Genomic DNA, 20,934 nt, shown 5'->3' on the forward strand with positions numbered 1-20,934 from the left:
TTTTGGTCATCTTAATAATTCATTGCACAGGTGAAGGATCTGAGCTCCACATCCACCTGTGAATTGCTGCCTGCCACCTGACTCTGGACCCTTGGGCTTAGTCAGCCTTTCAGCATCACTGGCTGAGCCACAGTCTAGGGGGACATGGGTTAAGAAGCCTGATTGTTTTCTTTTTTCGAAGAGTCAGACTGCCTGGGTTCAAATCCTGGCTCTATCACTTTGTAGTTTTGTGACCTCTGGCAAGTTATTGAAACTTAGTGACCCAAATATGCAACAGGGATAATAATCGGGCTGTTATAGGGAGCACGTTCGGTGATATGTATAAAGCACTTACATATGTCTAAGTGGGTGTTTATAGGAAAACACTTAATAAATTTTAGTTGCTATTATAATTAAGAACTCTCCATATTTTTCAAAAGCCATATTAGCCAGATCAAATCTGTCCCCAAAAGGCTATTGACCATGTCGTTTATACTTTCCTCTTTCTAGAAATGCAAGCTTCTAAAAATTTATATAAATTCATTTACATCTATTCACTCAACTTGGAGATGTTGGATATTTGGTCTTTCTTCAGAAATGTTTATGTGAGGATGGATGCCCCATCACTCATACGTATCACCATCGATGCGTATTGTGTTGATTCTTAATATCTATTATACGCATGTGTGAAACTGAACCACATAAAAGCAGAATTTAGGCATTCCTGCCAAAAGGAAGTGAATTGAAAGGAAGAGAAGCAGAGCCTTTGCAAGGAGAAAATTATCCTATCTCTCAGCCAGTGTCAGAATGTGGAAATGTTTACAAAATGCTCATTAAAAGAAAAAGGGATAGCAAGATAGAAACAAAATCTGGTGCACAAGTTTACACTAGAGAGATAAGAAAGGCTAGGCCCCTATGGCGGATTTTGTTATCCAATTACTGCAACCTGACTTTTGGGGGGAGAGGAAGAATGGTAGGGGGAGGGAGAGAGAGGGGAAGAGTTTCCAAACTTGTCTCCAGTGACACGAGACATTTACGCTCCACAAGATAAAACTGCCACTTAGAGCCCAGGAGAGCTAAACCTTCCTGGGCTGGCCTGGGGGCTCCAGCAGAGTCATGGGTTCTCTGGCCTTAGAGCTGTGCGCTCTCTTCTGCCTGGTGGCTCACTTGGTTTCTGGCAGCCCCATCATGAGCCTGGAGCGGTCGCCTCTGGAAGAAGATATGCCCCTGTTCGATGATGTCTTCTCAGAGCAAGATGGTGTTGACTTCAACACATTGCTGCAGAGCATGAAAAATGAATTTCTCAAGACATTGAACCTGTCTGACATCCCTATGCAGGATTCAGCCAAGGTTGACCCGCCAGAGTACATGTTGGAACTCTACAACAAATTTGCAACCGATCGGACCTCCATGCCGTCTGCCAACATCATTAGGAGTTTCAAGAATGAAGGTAAATTTATACTTTATTGATGAAATTTGGCTTCGATTTTTTCAAGAAGTGACAAGTAAATTTACACTTCATGGGAATAATGTAGATAAAGGTGAATATATCTATATAAGGGTGTGTGAACACAGAAACATAAAACGATGTGCATTTTGGTCTATGCCACTTTTATGGTCATTTCCCAAATGGTATTAAAAGGTATTTTAAAGAATATCTTTTAATCCAAAGTCATAAAGTGTCTACCACTTTGGCATCACAATTGGGCTTTAAAAAATTTTAATTTAGACAGCAAGTAATAAAAAAAATTAATATTGGTCTACTATTATACCTTTGTTTGTCATTTTCCAGATAGGCCTCAGTTTCCATTTGGCTTTTAATTGACTACAAAATTTGTCAATTTCTACTTAGAATGAAAATAGGCAAAAAACAGGAAGTTGCGATTTGAGTTTTGCTCAAACTTTGGATGAGTTTTAATTTTGTGACCTTGTTTAAGAAACGTTCAAATAGAATGGAAACGTATTTTAGAGATTCTTCCTAAAGTTTTGCTGTGTTTGATGTGACATGTATATCCTTGAAGCACTGTTTATAGTTTCCAGGAAGTGTGCATGGCCCAGTTAATGATCCAGCTTATTTCTGTGTCTTTATGAAGAGTGATGCACAAGCTCTAAGTATCAGTGGAAAAAGTGTGTTTTCTCCCCCCAGGTATTTCTAGATCTTTATTCAGTAACTAAATCTAATGATCAGCTAATTAATCCTTTGTTTAATATGATGCTAGTGGGCAAAAAATTTTTTTCCTAATATCTATGGTAAAAGCTGTGAGTCCAAAGAAGCTAATTCTTTACTATTTACCAATTATGCTTTTACAGTCATTAACCAGGTAAAAAGGGGGTTTAGACTGATGTTGACCAATGTTCTTGAAAGCAGAAAGGTGGTGGTGAAGAAATAGCTCAGGATTTGGAATTTTGAAACAGGGTTGACTTGGTAGTTGTGGATAATTAGCTTAATTTCTCTGAACCTCAATTTCCTCCTCTGTAAATTGGGGCTAATATACCTACATAAGTCAAAAGAGCGATTTCAAAGAGGTTATAAGTACGAAAGCATTCCATTTGCTATGAAGTGCTGAGCAAACGCTAGTTATTACAAATGAATTCCTTAAACTCTAGGCGTTGGAGGAAATGTCGAGTGCGTATTGCTCAGTCCTGGAGATACCATTTGCCTTTAAGATTAGGTGACCGCCAAACATTTGGTAACAAATTGGAAATGTCAAGCTGAAATTACAGATTCCTTTTGGAGGTGAGTCAGAAGTGAAAATAAATAGCCTCCTCCGTGGGAACTCTTCCTTATGTTTCTGAGCACTGAACCTGAGGTGCCTGGTTCAGGATGTGGGTGGAAAAATGTTCACATCCCCTGGGAAAATAGGAGTTTTTCAATTCTTGCTTCTCCCATGGAGAATTTGGATGATCCAGGTCAGGAAGTGGAGTTTAAGAGCTTGTTATTACTGGAGACCAGCGAGGGCAGGAGCAAATCTCTTGGCGGACAACCCAGCTATCCACACCTCTGCCAGTCTGTGGGTGGAAATGCACAGCCCTGAGGACATGACTGCTGCGCTGGGCTCACCCTGTTGGCTGTTACTGTTTCTCTTTTGACTCTTTGGGTCTGCTTCTTGCAGCTCCCTAAGAGACAAAGACCAAAAAATCCCTCCTCCAAATCTAAATAATCAGGGGAAAACAAGTGCCGCCTTCAAGGTGGGAAAAGCGTGACTTCAATTCCTACCACTTCTCTGACCTCACCTTGTCATCTTGGGGAAGTCAGTTCTCTGCATCAAGGCTCGATTTCTTCTGCTATAAAATGAACAGACCAGCAATACCTGCATTATAGGGTCATTGTAAGAACTAAGTAAAACAATATTTGCAAAGCACGTGGCACATGAAATTTGCTCAACAAACATTAGTTCTCTTGCCCGAAATGCAACCCCTCCATCTATTACTTACTATATTTGCACATGCACAGTGAACTTATTTTTTAACTGCTTTATTAAAGTATAATTGACATACAATAAATTGTACATATTTGGTATATAATTTGATAGGTTTTGACATATGTAAACATCCATTGAAACCATCACCACAATCAAGATAGTGAACATATTCGCCAGACCAAAAGTTTCCTTGTGTTCCTTTTTAATCCCTTCCTCCCACTACAGTAAACTTTTACTCTGTGCTTTTCTCATGGATGGAGCAACCAGTCTATTCCTCTATTTTTGGTCTTCTCATGTTCCCTGTCCACTCTGCCCAAGGGGAGTCAAGTCTCTTTCATTCTCATAAGGAGAGACAACTCCCAAGTTACTTGATGTATTAAGGACGTTTGTCATGCCCATACATCAATTTGGTCTGGTGCCCAGAATCATCAACTAATCAATATTTTCAAAGTGCCACTTCTATATAAGGCATCTTGGTATATCGGAGATATAGAAGCGAGTTTAAGCTGTGGTACCTGCCAGCATGATGACAATCTAGTTGGGAAGACCCATTCATAAAGAGACAATTGAAATACGAGGATGTAAATGGCAAAGGTCAAAGGAGAGATACAGAGAGTAAATACTCAAGTGACCCAGAAAGAAGTGAACTTCCAGACAGGGTGGTGAGAGAGGGAGGGGTCACAGCTACGGAGGTGGAGGTGAGGGGAGAAGGTTTTCCAAGGGTCAGAAGAACATATCCAAAGGTGCAATACACAATAAAGCAAAGGAATGTTTTGGCAAGTGGTGAAGATATCAGTCTACTTTATTTATTTACTTTATATATATGTGTATGTGTATGTATATATACATATTTTAAGGTAGGCTTTTTGGTGAGGAAGATTGGCCCTGAGCTAACATCTGTTGCCAATCTTCTGGGTTTTTTTTTTCTTCCCAAAGCTCCAGCACATAGTTGTATATCCTAATTATAAGTCATTCTAGTTCTTCCATGTGGGACACCTCCACAGCATGGCTTGAGGAGCAGTGTGCAGGTCTGCGCCCAGGATCTGAACCAGTGAACCCTGGACCACCGAAGCAGAGTGTGCAAACTTAACCACTTGGCACGGGGCTGGCCCCTGATATCAGTCTACTTTAAATAGAAGGGTTTACAATTTATTTAATCTTTCAACAAATATCGATTGATCAGTTGCAATGTTTCATGCACTGTAGAGAATGAATGGGAGCTATGACTGGATCAAGAGGTTAAGAAATGGTTATAGCTGATTTTGAGAGCCAAGCTAGAGAGTTTAAATTCCTTCCATGGACCAGTGTTTCCCACTGGCAGGGTATGAAACGACTTTAGGTGGTACCTAGAGGAAGCTGTGAATCATGTGCAATCATTATATATTTGTATTAATGTTTATTAGAAAAAACTCCATGTAACTATCACCTCAAAGCCCTCATTTCATGAATGCTTGTTGTTTAGGATAAGTCTCCAAAGAGATAATATGTGTAAAAGTAATCAGATCAAATTAAAGAAAAATATTAAAGATACAATCTAGAACAGGGACCCCACTGAAATCATGAACTGGATATGCAGTTGGGAAAATGCTGCCAAAGATGATAGAGAATCCTCCAATTGGCAGTCCTTTGCATCTTTGGTGTCATGGAACCCTTTGATTGATGACAAATGCCTTCAGGGATTCCTTGTAAACATGTATTACCTGAGGCAAGTGTACAAGAACTTTGGAGTCCTGTAAAATTCTCAGGTAGGAAGTCAGCATGATGATATTTGGAGGTATGCTTCTAAGACCAAAGGATCTTTGAAAACGTATTCCATAAACATTCTGAGTGATTCATACGTGCTTAACTCCATGCCAGGTGCAAAGGATACAAGACTAAGGCAACCAGTCTATCCCCAACGTTCATTTTTTCCCATTCCTTCTTGTCAAGGACCAGTTACCCAGAATTCAACTGCTGTGCCCCCTGGTTTATAGCTATTTTGTTGACCTTGTCAGGCTTTGGTATCTAGAGTAGGGGTCAGCAAACTTTTTCTGTAAAGGGCCAGACAGATAGTAAATAATTTAGGTTTTGTGGGCCATTGTTCTCTGTTGTGACTATTTAACTCTACCACTGCAGTGCAGCAGTAGCCACGGACAATACAGAAATGGATGGGAGAGGTTGATTTCCAATAACACTTTATTCTCCCAAACAGGTGGCAGGCTGATTTGGCTTATGAGCTGTAGTTTACCAACCTTTGGTCTAGATGGAATTCTTTTAGGAAGACCAGTGCCCAGCTAACTATGTGGGGATCTCCACCCATTACAAATACAAATATGAAAAGCTGTGAAATGCTGGGAGAGTTTTCTCCCATTCATTAGGCAGCCATTTTCATTTTAGTCTTGGCAGCTTAACTGAGTTTAGCATTCTACCATTGACCTTTCAGTATTTTCTGTGTCAAAGAATGCTAACATTGTGTTTGTTTTTGTTGATCTCCCCTCCTTCTCTCTGTATCAAGCTTCCTGCGTGGACAATCCCTCTTACTACATAAATAAGCATCTGTTTTTCACTGCAACATACTGCAAATATGATTTTTGTCTTTTTTGCAGATCTGTTTTCCCAACCAGCCAGTTTTAATGGGCTCCGAAAATACCCTCTCTTCTTCAATGTGTCCATCCCTCACCACGAAGAGGTCATCATGGCTGAACTCAGGTTGTACACGCTGGTGCAAAGAGATCGCATAATATATGATGGAGTAGACCGGAAAATTACCATTTATGAAGTACTAGAGAGCAAAGGGGACAATGAGGGTGAAAGGACCATGCTGGTCTTGGTGTCAGGGGAGATCTATGGAACCAACAGTGAGTGGGAGACTTTTGATGTTACCAATGCCATCAGACATTGGCAAAAGTCAGGCTTATCCACCCACCAGCTGGAGGTCCACATCGAGAGCAGACAGGATGAAGCTGAGGACGCTGGCAGAGGACAACTAGAAATAGACACCAGTGCCGAGAATAAGCATGACCCTTTGCTTGTCGTGTTTTCTGATGACCAAAGCAGTGAGAAGGAGGGGAAGGAGGAACTGAGTGAAATGATCGCCCATGAGCAACTTCTGGAGTTGGACAACCTGGGCCTGGAGGGTTTTTCCAGTGGACCTGGGGAAGAGGCATTGCTGCAGATGAGGTCAAACATCATTTATGACTCCACTGCCCGCATCAGAAGAAATGCCAAAGGAAACTACTGCAAGAGGACCCCACTCTACATCGACTTCAAGGAGATTGGCTGGGACTCTTGGATCATTGCTCCGCCTGGATACGAAGCCTACGAATGCCGTGGTGTTTGCAACTACCCCCTGGCAGAGCATCTCACACCCACAAAGCATGCAATTATCCAGGCCTTGGTCCATCTCAAGAATTCCCAGAAGGCTTCCAAAGCCTGCTGTGTGCCCACCAAGCTAGAGCCCATCTCCATCCTCTATTTAGACAAAGGTGTCGTCACCTACAAGTTTAAATATGAAGGCATGGCCGTCTCTGAATGTGGCTGTAGATAGAAGAGGAGTCCTGTGGCTTATTTAATAACTGTAAATGTGTATATTTTGTGTTCCTATTTAATAAGATTATTTAATAAGATTATGTACAGATCATAGAGTCTTGCTACCTTAGGGAATTTGACAGGTCAGTTTGTTGTAGGAAATGCATTTTTACTATGCAGTCTAGACCCTTCCAATCTGTTTTTCTTCAGACTTGCCATTTCCCGGCAATACCATCTCTAACAGCAAGTGGCAAACCCACACTACTTGTCCTCTATGTCAATTTGAAAACAACAACCCCTAAGCAGAAATACAGCGTCGAAAGATAGATATTTGTGTATGTATATGTGTACATAGATAAACTTATAAAAATCTTTTGGTTCTATAGAGGTAGATTAGACTCACACATGTGCATGACTCAACCCCATGTGTATATATTAAAAGTCAATGGTATGTTCTCAGTCACCTCTTCTCTGAGTAGGATTTATGTCAAGATAATTTGCACCAGGAATTTAACCTTCCTAGGAAGTACTCCATTTCCTAAATGCTATTGGAAATATAGGTGTCGCTTTTGTCAGTTGAGTTTCTGCCATTGCTGAGAGCAGCACAGCCTAGTAAAGGAGACTGCATGTTTGAGAGGAGGAGTTATTTGATGCAGAAACCAAATGGCTTCAAGACGGAGTGGCCTTAAGGTACAATAGCAAAGAAGGAGCCCACAGGGCACAGTGAACTCTAGAGGGCAGCGCCTGGCCAAGAAAGAAAGACAGGGCACTTCAGGATGACATCTGTTCCTGAGATAATTAAAGCAAAGCCGTGAATGTTGGCCTTTATTGCTGTAGAGGGAGAGGAGGTGGAAGGGGCCTCACGGGGAGGAGGGGGAAAAGATATAGATCCTATTCTAGGATGTGTTTGTAAAATTAGAAGCAGTTTTAACAGGAGAATTAAATCGTTTGGACTAAATAAAATTATCAGTGACTCAGAGGAGGAAAATCCAGAAAGGATCTGTTTGTTGGACTCTGCTTCTTAATATTTTTCTTCAAATCTTAATATTTCTCCCTTGCCTCTGCACCTCTGCTTTTGCTTTTTTCCCGCCTTTTTCCTCCCCTCTTTCTTCTTTGCCTCATATCTTTCTCCCGTTCCTTTGTCCTCTGTCTTCGCTGGCCTTCATTGCCCCCGCTGTGGGCTGGAAGGGGACATCTGAAAGCATTTCTCCTCAGGATGAATGGAGTTAGCTCTAATTTCTAGGTTTCCCCTTGATATTTAATTTGATTTATTTTAATAATATCCTTTGTGAAATGTCTTGTTCATGAAGAATACTTAAATATAAGAAAAAGAAAATCAGAGTCTAAACAGATACATCTAAATAAACGAGTCAATAAATAGACACTTGAACAAATAACTCAAAAACTAAGCCTGTATTTTGAAATCAGGTTTGCCCCATGGTAGAAACCCTGTAGCCTTCCCACTCTTCCCATTCGGTAGTCTTCCCACTTCGGAACTGGCCAGGACAAAGGGACTGGGATGTGTTCTTGACCGGAATGGTCTGGTGGGTCTGCCAGCACTTGGCCAGTTGGAAGGACTCTGAGACTCTGGCTTTGGTCTTAGGATCCTCCCCCGCACGTGGGATCATATACTTGGTGCAGGAAGAACCAGAGCAGAGCAGTTCTCAAGCTGTTCTGACACCTCCAGGCAGACAACACGGATGGTTCACACTAGAGTCAGGAATGTGGCTTCTAGTACACTGTTTCCCACTCACCCTGTTGAATGCTTCCTTAAGAACGCTTGCATTTTTTTTAACCATGGGAAACCATCTGTCTCCCTTTCACAAACTTCTTGGAGTTATACATTCATATTACACTAGAAAATAGAGGCAAGGGAAGCTATTTTGAAGGACATTTTGCCCAATGTGGACCTCAGTTCTGCATATCTGCTGTCCACTAGCATCCAGAGGGTGGATCCTGGGGAAATCATTGCCCAAGAAAAGTGGTATTTTGACCCTCAGTGAGTATACAGTGATTGATAATTTGAGATGGCCATGCAGCTCAGAATCATTCATTTATGAAATAGTCTCCATATAAAATGGTATGCATGTATGTGTGTGTGTGTGTGTATATGTGTGTGTCTGTGTAACTGGCTTTGGATAGCCACACTCAGAGCCCACAGCGGGATGTGGTGCATCCTTTACACCCACAGTGCACTCTGTATATTCATATACTCTATGGTACTTTTTATCCTTTCTAAAGGACACTGTAATTGACATACAGTAAAACCTCAACTGAACAGGATAGTCCTGGTTAATAAAAATCAAGCAAAATTTTCTTTATGTCTAAAATATATAAGACAGTGGTAAGCTGGTAAATGCTTAACAACCAGCAATCCTGGGAGGGAATAAGCCCTGATTTGTGAATTTCAATGGTGTTAACTACTCCCACCATGGCTTATTTCAAGCTACCAGCGTGATGTCAACTGGCTTGCAAAATTCCTGAAAACTTAACAGTCAGCTCTCAGGAGCCACGCATGCCAGCTCTGGCACCCCGCTGCTATTAGCACACTGATATTAGAACACTGAAGTGTGCCAGGCCCTGCTTTCTGCCTTCCCTCTGCTGACTCTGCCAGGTTCCTGGAAAAACCTCATTGCGAGCACTTAGAATCACTCTTCGGTTAAAGAGATGTGAAAATCCAGGCTGTCGGCGATTAGCCTGCATATCCCAGATGTTTCTCCTTTCCCACAGTCCAGACACAAACATGCATTTCTGTGATTTTCTTCTTCCCTATGGAAAGAAAGTGCAGAAAGCCACATATTTGTTATTCAAATGTTGTTAGTTGAGTTTTTTCTGCTTTCTTCTCATCAGAAGATGAAAAAACATAAACTCTAAATAGAGGAGTCCTCCTAGCTCTCCTCAGGCCTCTTCCAGGATGCATGCGTCTCTTCTACATCGTTGCATGAACACGAAGCCGTGAAATTGTCAGATCCCTAGGAAAGCAGAGTTCGCTAATGTCTTCTCTGCTCCTAGACCTTGGCGACGTCCCATACCAGTCTTTTTTACATTTTTACGTCAGAATTATCATCATTGAAGTCGACTCTCAAGAAAAATTGTAGCAGAGGGACTTCGGCAGCCAATAACCAAAATATCCATGTAAGAATTTCTAGGCTTCCTACTATTTATTGATGGATATATTTATTTTTGTAATATAGTGTAGAATACCAAATATTTTATTTTTATGTTTGTGATTCCCTCTTGGATAAAGTAGTCTTCTATGCTTTTCAGAGAGTGCCTTTCCCAGAGTATGGCTCCTTTATGATATATAGCCTATATTTTCATCTCTCTTTTTGATTCAAAATTTCCTGTTATTTTAAGGAGCCTTGCGAGAAGCTTGCCATAACTTTGTATATTTTGTCTTGTAGGCATGCTGTGAGCCCCTTGGCATATTTACTGATTTGTAAATAGTATAGTTTTAACTGAATAGTATAGTTTTAACTGAAGTGTAGACGTTGCAGAAAATATTTAACCAATAAATTGTCCTGTTGTTCCATGAGCTGACATTGTCATTTTTCCCTGAGAGGCAAATATTGTCAGGCTATGAGGGACTCTCATTGCTGCTCAGTGAGAGGAGGCAGTATTTAATTGGGGCTTTTCATTTCCCAGACAAGGTGCTTCCCCTCTGACTGTATCCATTGCCTTCATTGACCCATCAATTCGGACATCCGGTTGGACAAATTGGTTTGTAATTGGACCAGTTACTCTATAAATGTAAAAAATATTAATTTAATGATTCCCAAAAGAGTCAGCCTCAAAGTGCTTAATTCTTTCCCTGTGTATAACTCTTGGCCTGGGAAATTAACGGTCAATACTATTCCCAGAACTATTGGTAATTGTTTAGGTGTTCTTTGGAATCTATATTCTTCAAGTAAAACATATTTTCATAGAAAAGAATTTTACATATTACTTCTTCCTGGACTTCTCAACAGCCCATAAAGCCCAGCAGTGTTGTGGCAAAACCATTTATAGTTTGTCTGCAACATGGAGGGGGTGTTGCCATTTTTAAGGACTGTGGATCTTTCCACAGAGTCACCATGGGTCATACTTAGCCCTTTGTATTTCAGGTGAAAAAGGAACACTACCGTGACTCTGTGCACTTTCTTGCCCCAACAAGAATATTTGATTTCACATATTAAATGGAAGGAAAGTAGATAATGTTGTACAATGGTAGCATGAGAGTGTTTCTAGGTGTGGAAATTTGTCCGTAAGTTAATAACGTCTTCAAGGAATGACCGTTTGTTGTGATCAGCACGCTTCTATCACACACGAGCACTAGTTTTGTGAGTGTCTGCCCTGATGGCAGTGGGGAGGTGGACGAGTTCACGCCCACCTAACGAACTTCCACAAATACGGGAAATCAGCCAACACCACGGTCACACCAAATCAGCTGAAGCACGTTCCTTTTCTTATGTAAAACCTGTTCATTATCTCTGTCCAAATTTATGTAGTAACTCCTAAACTAAAAGGAAGATGGAAATAAATATTTTACACTGTGTTCATAAGCCAAATGTGTACATTCAAAGTCATCTTGTTAAATAAAATGGAAAAATTATTTTGACGATAATTATTTGTGAGTATTTGTCCTTGAGATGAAATCTTTTTTGCACTCCCCCTCTGCTTTTTTTGTTTTTACTTTTCTGTTTCACAGTCTATCCAGATGGAATCGAACTTCCTGCTCTGTAAGTGGAACCTGGCCTGAAGAAACAAGAAGTTGGTTTTAGCATCTAAGTGGGCTCACCAGAGAGTGAGATTCTGTTGTTACGTGGTTCTCTCATTCCACACAACTTTCTGTAAATCCCATGAATGCAGAGACATACTTAGGAAATGAAATTGGCTCATCCACCTCAATAACTGAGAAGAATTTCTTCTTTGAATTTAGAATGAGGCATATTAAACAGCAATTACTTTGGGGAAACTATTCAGGTTAAATTTCACTGAAATTTGATTATTGCACCTCATAGAATCTCAGGCATAGAAGAGACTTTTAAAAATTGTTGAGTGTACCCCACCCCCTCCAGCAGCCCACCAAAGTACTTTTCATCTTTTCTGCAAATATTGGTAAAGAGAAGGGAGTGTGCTGCCTTCTTAAGGGCACCTGTTACAGTTTTAGAGGGCTCTGCCTCAGTTGTATTCAGTTTAACAGTCAGTTTAGGTCATTACGCACACAAGTCTCTGTAGGAGAGACAACGGTAAGCAGAAAGTTGTTAGAGAGTTCTCCTTATACAGAACTATAGTCTCTCCTGGTGGCCCCGTAACTTCCCAGTTCACTCTTGAGGCTGCACAGACATGTTGAATCCATCTTCGTGACAGCCTCTCCATTGGCAAGTGGCTCTCCTGTCCTTCTGGATCCACTGTTCCCCATTTCCTGCAAAATAGTGTGTGTCTGAACACTTGGCCAGACACAGTGAGCCCCCTCGGCCAGAGGGAAACAGATGGAAGGGCTGCACCTGGACTACACGTACACCCTGAGTGGGCGGCCTGGTGGACAGACAGACCCTGCCACGTGTTCTGGAAGGAAGTTCATTCTTACGGCATAATGTGGGATTTGAAGAGCATAGAGACAGCCCCATGTGGACTAAAATTTCTTCCATCAGACAATCATCCTGCACCCCTTTTGAGGAAAATCCTCTGATGTCCTGGCTGGCAAGCTAAATCTGGCAAGTGCATCAGCAGGGAGCACAGCCCTTGTCCCTCGGTATCAGGAGAAATGATAAGGGCAAGCCGAGAGTTCTGTCTAGTCAAGGAAGAAAGGAAGCTGAGAACCGAAGATGGGACTCAGGCCAGGCCTGGACTGAAAAGGCCTGAAAAGCCACGCTTATGACTTGATTTTGAATTCTTGAGCAACCTATTCATTCTCTTCTGTAAATAATTCCTTTTATGGATGTCTCTCACAGTGTGGTGCCTGGACCCATTCTCCACCTGTGGTCTGACCTGAGCGTGGCAGTACAGGACCAGCCATGGTTGTTCTAGAAATTTCTTGTCTACTGATACAGTCTAGGATCGCATTGGGCAGACATGGCTACAAGTGGTTTTGGAGGGTAGTATGTTTACGAAGTAAGAGAAAACATTATTTTCAAAGCTCAGATTATATATTTAATAATATGTTACAGCTTCTAATAGTGCTCCTAATGGGAATTGATTTTTGTGGTACTGAGGCATAATAATGCCATGAGACTGGCTGTGTGTGACTGGTCACACGGATGAGAGCCCACTTTGGTACGGAAGTGACTATTTGTAAATAAGGGGCCTATTTGGAGAAGGTGAGAGCTTGTTAACTTGGGTGGTTATAAATGGATTATGCGATTATCTCCTTCTCACTCTCCTGAACTGTCAGTTTACAAGAACCAGTTCCTGCCCTCCCTTAGCCTTCCTCGGACCATTAGCACATATCCAAAGTGCTCATCTCGTCCCAAGAGGAAAACCCAGAAACGCATGGACACCTCAATCCATCTTCACTCTTAAATATGGTTATGAGAATCTTATACAAAATTCATGCCTCTGAGTTCAAATTGAAATTCTTTGGTGGGAGGCGTAAAGCACTATTGTCAAATCAATATTCAACAGAAAATTTCCACTCGCAGGACTCAAGGGCTAAGTTTCTTGAACAGCATGAGGATGGTGTTAGAAAATCCAGTTCTAAGCTGTTATTAGTACTCCTGCCTAAAACGCATCGCATAACCTACTCAATAATGAGGAAATATCAGATGAACCCATTTGAGGAACAATCTACAAAATAACTAGACCGTACTCTTCACAAACATCTGTGAAAGGCAAAGAAAGGTTGAAGAACTGATATAGGTTAAAAGAGACTAAAAAGGGGCTGGCCCCGTGGCCGAGTGGTTACATTCGCGCGCTCCACTTCCGCGACCCAGGGTTTCGCTGGTTTGGATCCTGGGTGCGCACATGGTACCGCTCATCAGGCCATGTTGAGGTGGTGTCCCACGTGCCACAGCTAGAAGGACCCACAACTAAAATGTACCACTATGTACTGGGAGGATTTGGGGAGAAAATGCCAAAAAAAAAAAAAAAACTAAAAAGACATGATAACTAAATGCAATGTGTGATCCTAGATTGGATACTAGATCCCTTAAAAAATGAGCCGAAAGGATATCATCTTTTTGTTAAGATCTCTGCTGTTCAGCTGGTAGAATGTCCAACTTTATCAAATGTACACTCTCAAATCACATTCATTTTTAAAAAGCTTCTGCATGGCTGTTGCTCTTTTTCTGAAGCTGTGAGAAGTTGGATGGGAGGAGTAACTAGGCTTTCACCCAATACAATGTCTAAGAAACGAGCAGGCAGCATTAAGATTGAGGCCTTTACCCAGCAGGCAAATGCAACGGAAGGAAGAGAGCCGAGGGGAAACTAACTGTTCATCAACGTGCAAACCTGATGTCAATACGTGAAGCGCAGCAAAACATTTTCCTAAAATAGCCAAGCTCAACGCTCCATTCCCTGAAAAGAAGCATGCTTTTCAGGCAATAAACCATCTGTTTCAAGTATTTGGAAAACGGATTTCCAATCAGTGGTAATTTAAACTTCCTTATTCCCCAGTTCAATGTTTGATAAGGAAAGAGTGTTAACTGGATGGGAACTGAGTCACCATATTAAGAAACACGGCCAGAACAAAAACCAGCCCCCAGCAGCTATTTTGTTTATGCTCCAGACCCATCTGTTTTAATTAACATAATATTTACACGAGACCAGCTCCTGTTACATCTTTTACTGCACTGTCACATGTTTTGTTCTTTGTTTGTTTGGGGTTTTTTTGCTTTTTTTAACCTCTGTGAAAGGATCATTGAGAATATGCCTGAATGACGTATACACAGTAGAGTCACATCACAGCATCCTAGGTCCCAGGGGCCAGGCTCACCTGCGTCGCGCAGCTTGGGGACAGGTATCAGGTTGCCAGATAAAATACAGGATGTCCAGTTAAATTTGAATCTAAAATAAACATGAATAATTTGTTCAGTATATCTCAGATATTGCCTGGGACATACACTAAAAACATGTTTGCCGTTTATATGAAAATCATATTTAATTGAGTATTGTGTGTTTTTATTGGCTAAATCTGGCAGCCTTGGTCAGATATTGCTCACAAGGCTACATGAGTGGAAAGAGCCAGAGGAAAACGAAGTAGTTATCTCCTCCATTCCCAAAGGGCTGGCTATTCAGAGGACTACAGATCAAGCCTAGCAGGGTTCATCGTTGAAGAACAGCAACGAGATTTGAGGTTGAAACCCACTCGAGCACGACACCTGCTAATACTAAAAACAGTGGCAATGTCTAACACATCATCCTCCCCATTTCCCTGGAAATCTTACCTTCAAAGGTCCTCTTTTTTCATGTTGACTTTGCCTATTTTAGATTTTGTTATATTCATGAAAGTGAAATAGCTTGAGAAAAAGATATGTGCATTTAGAATATATCAGTCCGAGAGATACTAGCAAGTTACTCTCCAAAATGTTCCACCAAATTATAGTCCGTCAGCTCTATACGGGAGTGCTGCATCTATACTATTGCTTTGTGTGTGATGTGTGTGTGTGTGTGTGTGTGTGAGGAAGACCGGCCCTGAGCTAACATCTGTTGCCAATCCTCCTCTTTTTGCTTGAGGAAGACTGGCCCTGAGCTAACATCTGTGCCAGTCTTCCTCTATTTTATGTGGGGCACCACCACAGCATGGCTTGGCAGAGCCACTCAGTTTGTTGTACTTTGTTACAACAAACCTTAGGAAACTAACACAGATGCCAACTACAATAAATTTAACTAAGTAAATTTAAATTTATTTACTTGATTGGGTGAGTTTGAATACATTTTCACATATTTCTTGACTAATTCTTCTTATTCTATCAATAGACTTTCCCCTTCTTTTACCCATTGTTCATATCCTTCTGATTTGTTGGAACTCTTTATACTATGTGTAATTAATCCTTTGTTATATGCTCTCAATAGTTTTCCCATTTGTTGCTTATCTTTTAACCTTTCAGAAATATTGTATTTTGCTGTTCAAAAGTCTTGCATTTTTATTTAGTCAAATCTGTCAGTCTTTTCTTTTGTGGCTTCTTGGTTCTGCGCATCACACTTAGAAATGGTTCATCTCAAAATTACTAAAATGTGTGGTTGGGGCTGGCCCCGTGGCTGAGTGGTTAAGTTCTCGAGCTCCACTGCAGGCGGCCCGGTGTTTCGTTGGTTCGAATCCTGGGTGCAGACATGGCACTGCTCATCGAACCATGCTCAGGCAGCGTCCCACATGCCACAACTAGAAGGACCCACAACGAAGAGTATACAACTATGTACTGGGGGGCTTTGGGGAGAAAAAGGAAATAAATAAATTAATTAAATTAAATAAAATGTGTGGTCAGCAAAGTAATGTTTGACCTAGCTTAATAAAAAAGCAAACAGAAGGAGAAGAGGTGGAGGGAATATGAAAGTGTTTTTCCTGACTAGGGCCATCATAAGCCAGTTTCACACTGGGCCTGGAAGAAGTTTAAAGTCTCACTTTCTCTTGGAAGTTCCTAGAAAAACTCCAGTTTTGCAATTGCCTCTCAATCTGTAGTTCCTGTGACCGGAAAGCTGGTTGCCTACTCCTCCTGCAATGCCCAGGGTACCTGGAATCCATCCCAGGTTCTTTTGCACTTATGTCCCATCACATCTTTAGGTGGTCTTATTGGATGGTGTTCCTGTTATCTATCACTGTGTAACAAGCCATAACAAACAGTGCTTGAAACAATAACAATAAAATGGTGGCTGGGGCTGCTTCTTCTCGGAGTCTTCCTCACTCACACATGTGGCACTTGTCCAGGGCCTCCTTGAGTCTCTTTCTTTTCTCACTCTTTGCTGTCTCTCCACATGTCCACCTCAAGGTAACCAGATTTCCTATATGGCAGCAGAAGGTCTCCGGAGTGTTGTTCCGAGAGCGATAGTGAGGCAGAAGCTGTATTGTCTTTTATTATCTGGCCTTGAAAAATATGCCACCTCATTTCCGCCACATCCTATTTGGTAGAAGTGAGTCACTAGACATCAGATAGACATCAGACATCTTTTAAAACCCCCATAGATAGCATCTAAGAAATTTCTAAGCTGGTTCTCTCTCACTTGTGCACTGCCCATCCTGAATCCACGGGAAACTCACAGGTATTCCTTGTCCTGCGTAACCTGAGAGAGCGAGCCCGTCCCTGCTCAACAGGAACTCCTCTTCACTCCACCACCAGAGCGATCACCAGCTCGTCTCTTGATCTTGGATTTCCCGGGTGGGGCTCAGAGTTGAGTCCTCCTTGCCCATCCCCCCAAACATAGGGAAAATGTATCAAGCTCTCTGAGGAGTACAATTTGAAGCAACTCCTACTACAAAGGAAGTGAAGGCAGGCATTCTTTCCCCTCCCCTTAATTCCGACAATAAAAGCTAGTCTAAGTAAATGAGGATACATTCAAAATGAATTAATGTCACTAAAGTCAAGTTTTGAAGAATATTTGGGCATGGAAGATATTTCCTTAATAGAAAAATATTTTTTCTTACATTAAGTCAAATCATGATAGGGTTTTAAAACTTGGTGACTCAAGATGGCTAAGCAATATGTTTAAGCTAAGAGCTAGAGGCGTCTTTCAGTTCTTCTTGTTTATTAGATTTTAAATAAAATTTAATTTGGAATTCTTGCTGTTTAGACAAATGAAAAACAGAAAAACTAAGTAACTTAACTAAAATCAATTAAATAGTCAGGGGAAGAATTAATCACAAGACCTAGATATTAGGATTCTTACATCACAATTCAACGTCATGTGACCAAGATATTTTTAGTGAACATTTGCCTCGATACTTGCTTTTTAATGAGCAGAAAACAAACATTCCAGATCCGAGTAGACTATATTCTGCATTTTCCAAACTTTCGTAAATGTATTTAAACAAAATCTAGATTTTTAACAAATAAATACTGCCAAGAAATATTAGTTGGTAAGTAGGGATCTACCTACACAATGTGGTTGAATGTCATTGGCTTGAGGAGTTGCAAAGTGAGAAGCAAAGTGCTTTTGAAACAACCCAGGACATGGTGTTGAAAAGCCACATGTGGAGTTAAGTAAAGGTTGAAGGCAGTGTGGATTCACACGCAAGTACAGTAAGCAAGTCCCATGATCCATCACCTTTAGGTTTGTTGTTTTTTGCCATGACAACTGCTTATCTTTGGTAGATGATTTTGGATCCACAGCTGACACTTGAGGAAGTAGCATTTCTCATACTGGATTGACAAACGAAGACCAAATATGAAAATTAAGCAGACTAAGAGATTTCCATATGGAGGATATTAAGCGGTGTATTATAACTGCCCTTTTCATGATCACACAGTGATATCAAGAAGACACAGAATGGAGAACGCTGGTTACTCTGAGCTCTGATATTCACAAATAAGATGCAGTTAATTGATCACCTACACCTAATTTGAGCCCTTTAGATCTATTACTAATGCTATTACCAGCACGATAACTTAAAATCAATAATAGAAAGGTCAAAGTGTTGGCCTCTAATCCTTGTGCCCAGGCAAATTAGACCAACCTGAAGTTCCAGTGCCAGATTTCAGACTCTGCTATGACACCCTGAGCCTGTATGGCCAACACGTCTACTGACATAGCCTTAGACTCTGTCTTCTTAGATCATCAAAGGGTCTCACTATTCTCTTGGCGCTATCTAGAACAGGGGCGGCAACTCCACGGGCCAGGCAAGTTACATAAACAAGTGAGGTGGCCTGGAGACTGGAAGGCTCAGGCTCCACCTGTTGGCAGCAGTGACTCTGCAGTTCCACACAATTGTTCCCACAGTAGAGTGTAGACCCATGTGTACCAGCAGACCTTCCAGTTTTTGAGACAAACTAGAAATCTGGGATTTAAAATTTTACAAATTTTTCCTGCTGATTCTAGAAAGTGTCTATATTCTGGGAAGTACAAATAATGAGCCTAATTTGGCCCACAAGCTACATTTTTGCCCTCTCTAGCCTTGAGGTTAGTTTAAATGCTGGGAGAATCATATTCCTCCTAACTGGGACTATGACTTTTTCCACTGAGCCCATAGTTCTGCCAATTGTCTCGAGAACTGGAACTGTTCCTCTTGAGGCTCATTCTCTTAGCTTGACTCTCGGCTGCTTCTCTTGGTTAAGAGAGATCAGGAGTTGGGTTAGGTGCTTCCTTGCCCCCGAGTTCTGGGGAGCTCACATCTACTCTTTGGTGATATAGAGTCAAAGCATCCTTGAAGTCCCCAACGGGCCTGTTCAAGCCTGTCCTTGATCCTAGCATTGTTCCTACAGCTCAACGTTATACTGCGACTTTCTTCAACAAACAGGCTCTCTATTTCAATAGTTTTCAAGACAGTTTGTACATCAGAATCATCTGAGGAGTAATTTTAAATCAGAGTTTCTGGTCTTACCCAGGAAGATCAGATTTAGTCAAAAGGGTATGATGTCGGGCAGCAGTTCTCAAATGTTTTATTCTCAGGACCCCTTTGCCTCCTGAAAAACTACTGAAGATCTCAAAAAGCATGTATTTACGTGGGTTGTATTTATTCGCATATATTATATGATAAATTTAAACTAAAAATTTTTTAAATATATATTTATCAATTCATTTTAAAGTTAACAAACTCATTCCACATTAATACAATAACATATTTTTGTGAATAATACACATATTTTCCAAAACAAAATTGAAGCCATGAGAAAATTGGCATTGCTTTACAATTTTGCAATTCTCTTCAATATCCGGCTTAATAGAAGACAACCACATTCTCCTATCTGCTTCTGCATTCAATCCATTGCAATATGTTGTTTTGGCTGAAGAGATGAATAAAAATCTGACCTCCTACAAATTGTAGTTGAAAAAGGGAGACGTATTTTACTAGCCTGTTCAGATAATTGTAGATCTTCTTCCTAGATATTACTCTAAAACTCAATGAGTGATAGTTTCTTAAATGTTATTTGCAAGGTGAAATCTTAAATGATATTAATGAATTCTTGGTACTTACCCACATCAAAATCCATTGGTCTTCCTGCACTTTTAATGTATCTTTTACCCAAGAATGATTCTATAATGTCATGCATTTGTCCTTTGGAAAACATTTGTTCACAGATCTTCTAAATGTTGACACATTTCATTGTACACACTCATCATCACACATCATGTAGCCTCTGGAAAGCTCCATTGCACACTCTGTCAGAGAATGAGAGAGATAAAAGCAAATAATGTCCTAATATTATTGTGAAAATAGTTTTGACCTCTATGGACAGATCTGGATTCTACTTCAGGCTATGCTGCTTACTAACCAGCTAAGTCACCTTAAGAAAGTTTCCTAACGTTTCTATGCCTCGGTTTCTCAACTGTAAAATTAAAGTTTGGAACTTGAGTCAGGGTTTATCACTGGGGCACCACCGGCATTCAAGGCAGAAAAATGTGTGGTTGTAAAGATTGGCCCTCATGTTACGGGATACTTAACATCTCTGGCTCCCCGACTAAATAAAAGTTGTGCCACACCTCATCTTCAATCCTTATAACACACCCAGAGCCCTTGAAAAAACCCTTTAGAGGGCCGTATTGCCTCCAGTTGAGACCTATTGGACTAAATGAACTTTAGGTTTCCTTTTAATTCTGAATCTAATTTTATTAAAAAAATAGGAAAACGACCTAAAATAATTTAACGTATTTTTAATTTCTCTTTTGCCTCGTGTATCTGTGTGTATGTGTATACACGTCTATTAAGGTGTTGTAGACGTTCTTAAATGTATTTGACTTGAACAAATGTTTGTGACCACTTGGTCTAGTGACACAAAAGGTAACAAAACTAGGAGAGCTGGAATAGGGGCAGGAAGGGAAAATAAAGAGTGGAAAAAAATTCGCATTCTCCTGGCCACATTTTTACAAATGAAGGATTCTTGAAATCTTTAATAGCCGATAGTACTTTGCTCACTCACTGTGCAGCTGTCCAGAGGTGAGGAGGGAAGGGCTAAGTTCT

The 20,934-nt window shown here is 40.8% G+C and overlaps 1 protein-coding gene across 1 annotated transcript; it reads left to right on the forward strand.

The window, feature by feature from the left end:
• The first annotated feature begins 978 nt into the window (after positions 1-978).
• On the forward strand, positions 979-11,511 carry BMP10 (bone morphogenetic protein 10). Its single transcript, XM_008516985.2, has 2 exons — positions 979-1,429; positions 5,987-11,511. Exons 1-2 carry the CDS (start codon positions 1,096-1,098, stop codon positions 6,925-6,927), a joined length of 1,275 nt encoding a protein of 424 aa, XP_008515207.1. The 5' UTR covers positions 979-1,095; the 3' UTR covers positions 6,928-11,511.
• Positions 11,512-20,934: the final 9,423 nt, after the last annotated feature.

The sequence above is a fragment of the Equus przewalskii genome, chromosome 14 (assembly GCF_037783145.1).
Source record: "Equus przewalskii isolate Varuska chromosome 14, EquPr2, whole genome shotgun sequence".
NCBI lineage: Eukaryota > Metazoa > Chordata > Mammalia > Perissodactyla > Equidae > Equus > Equus przewalskii.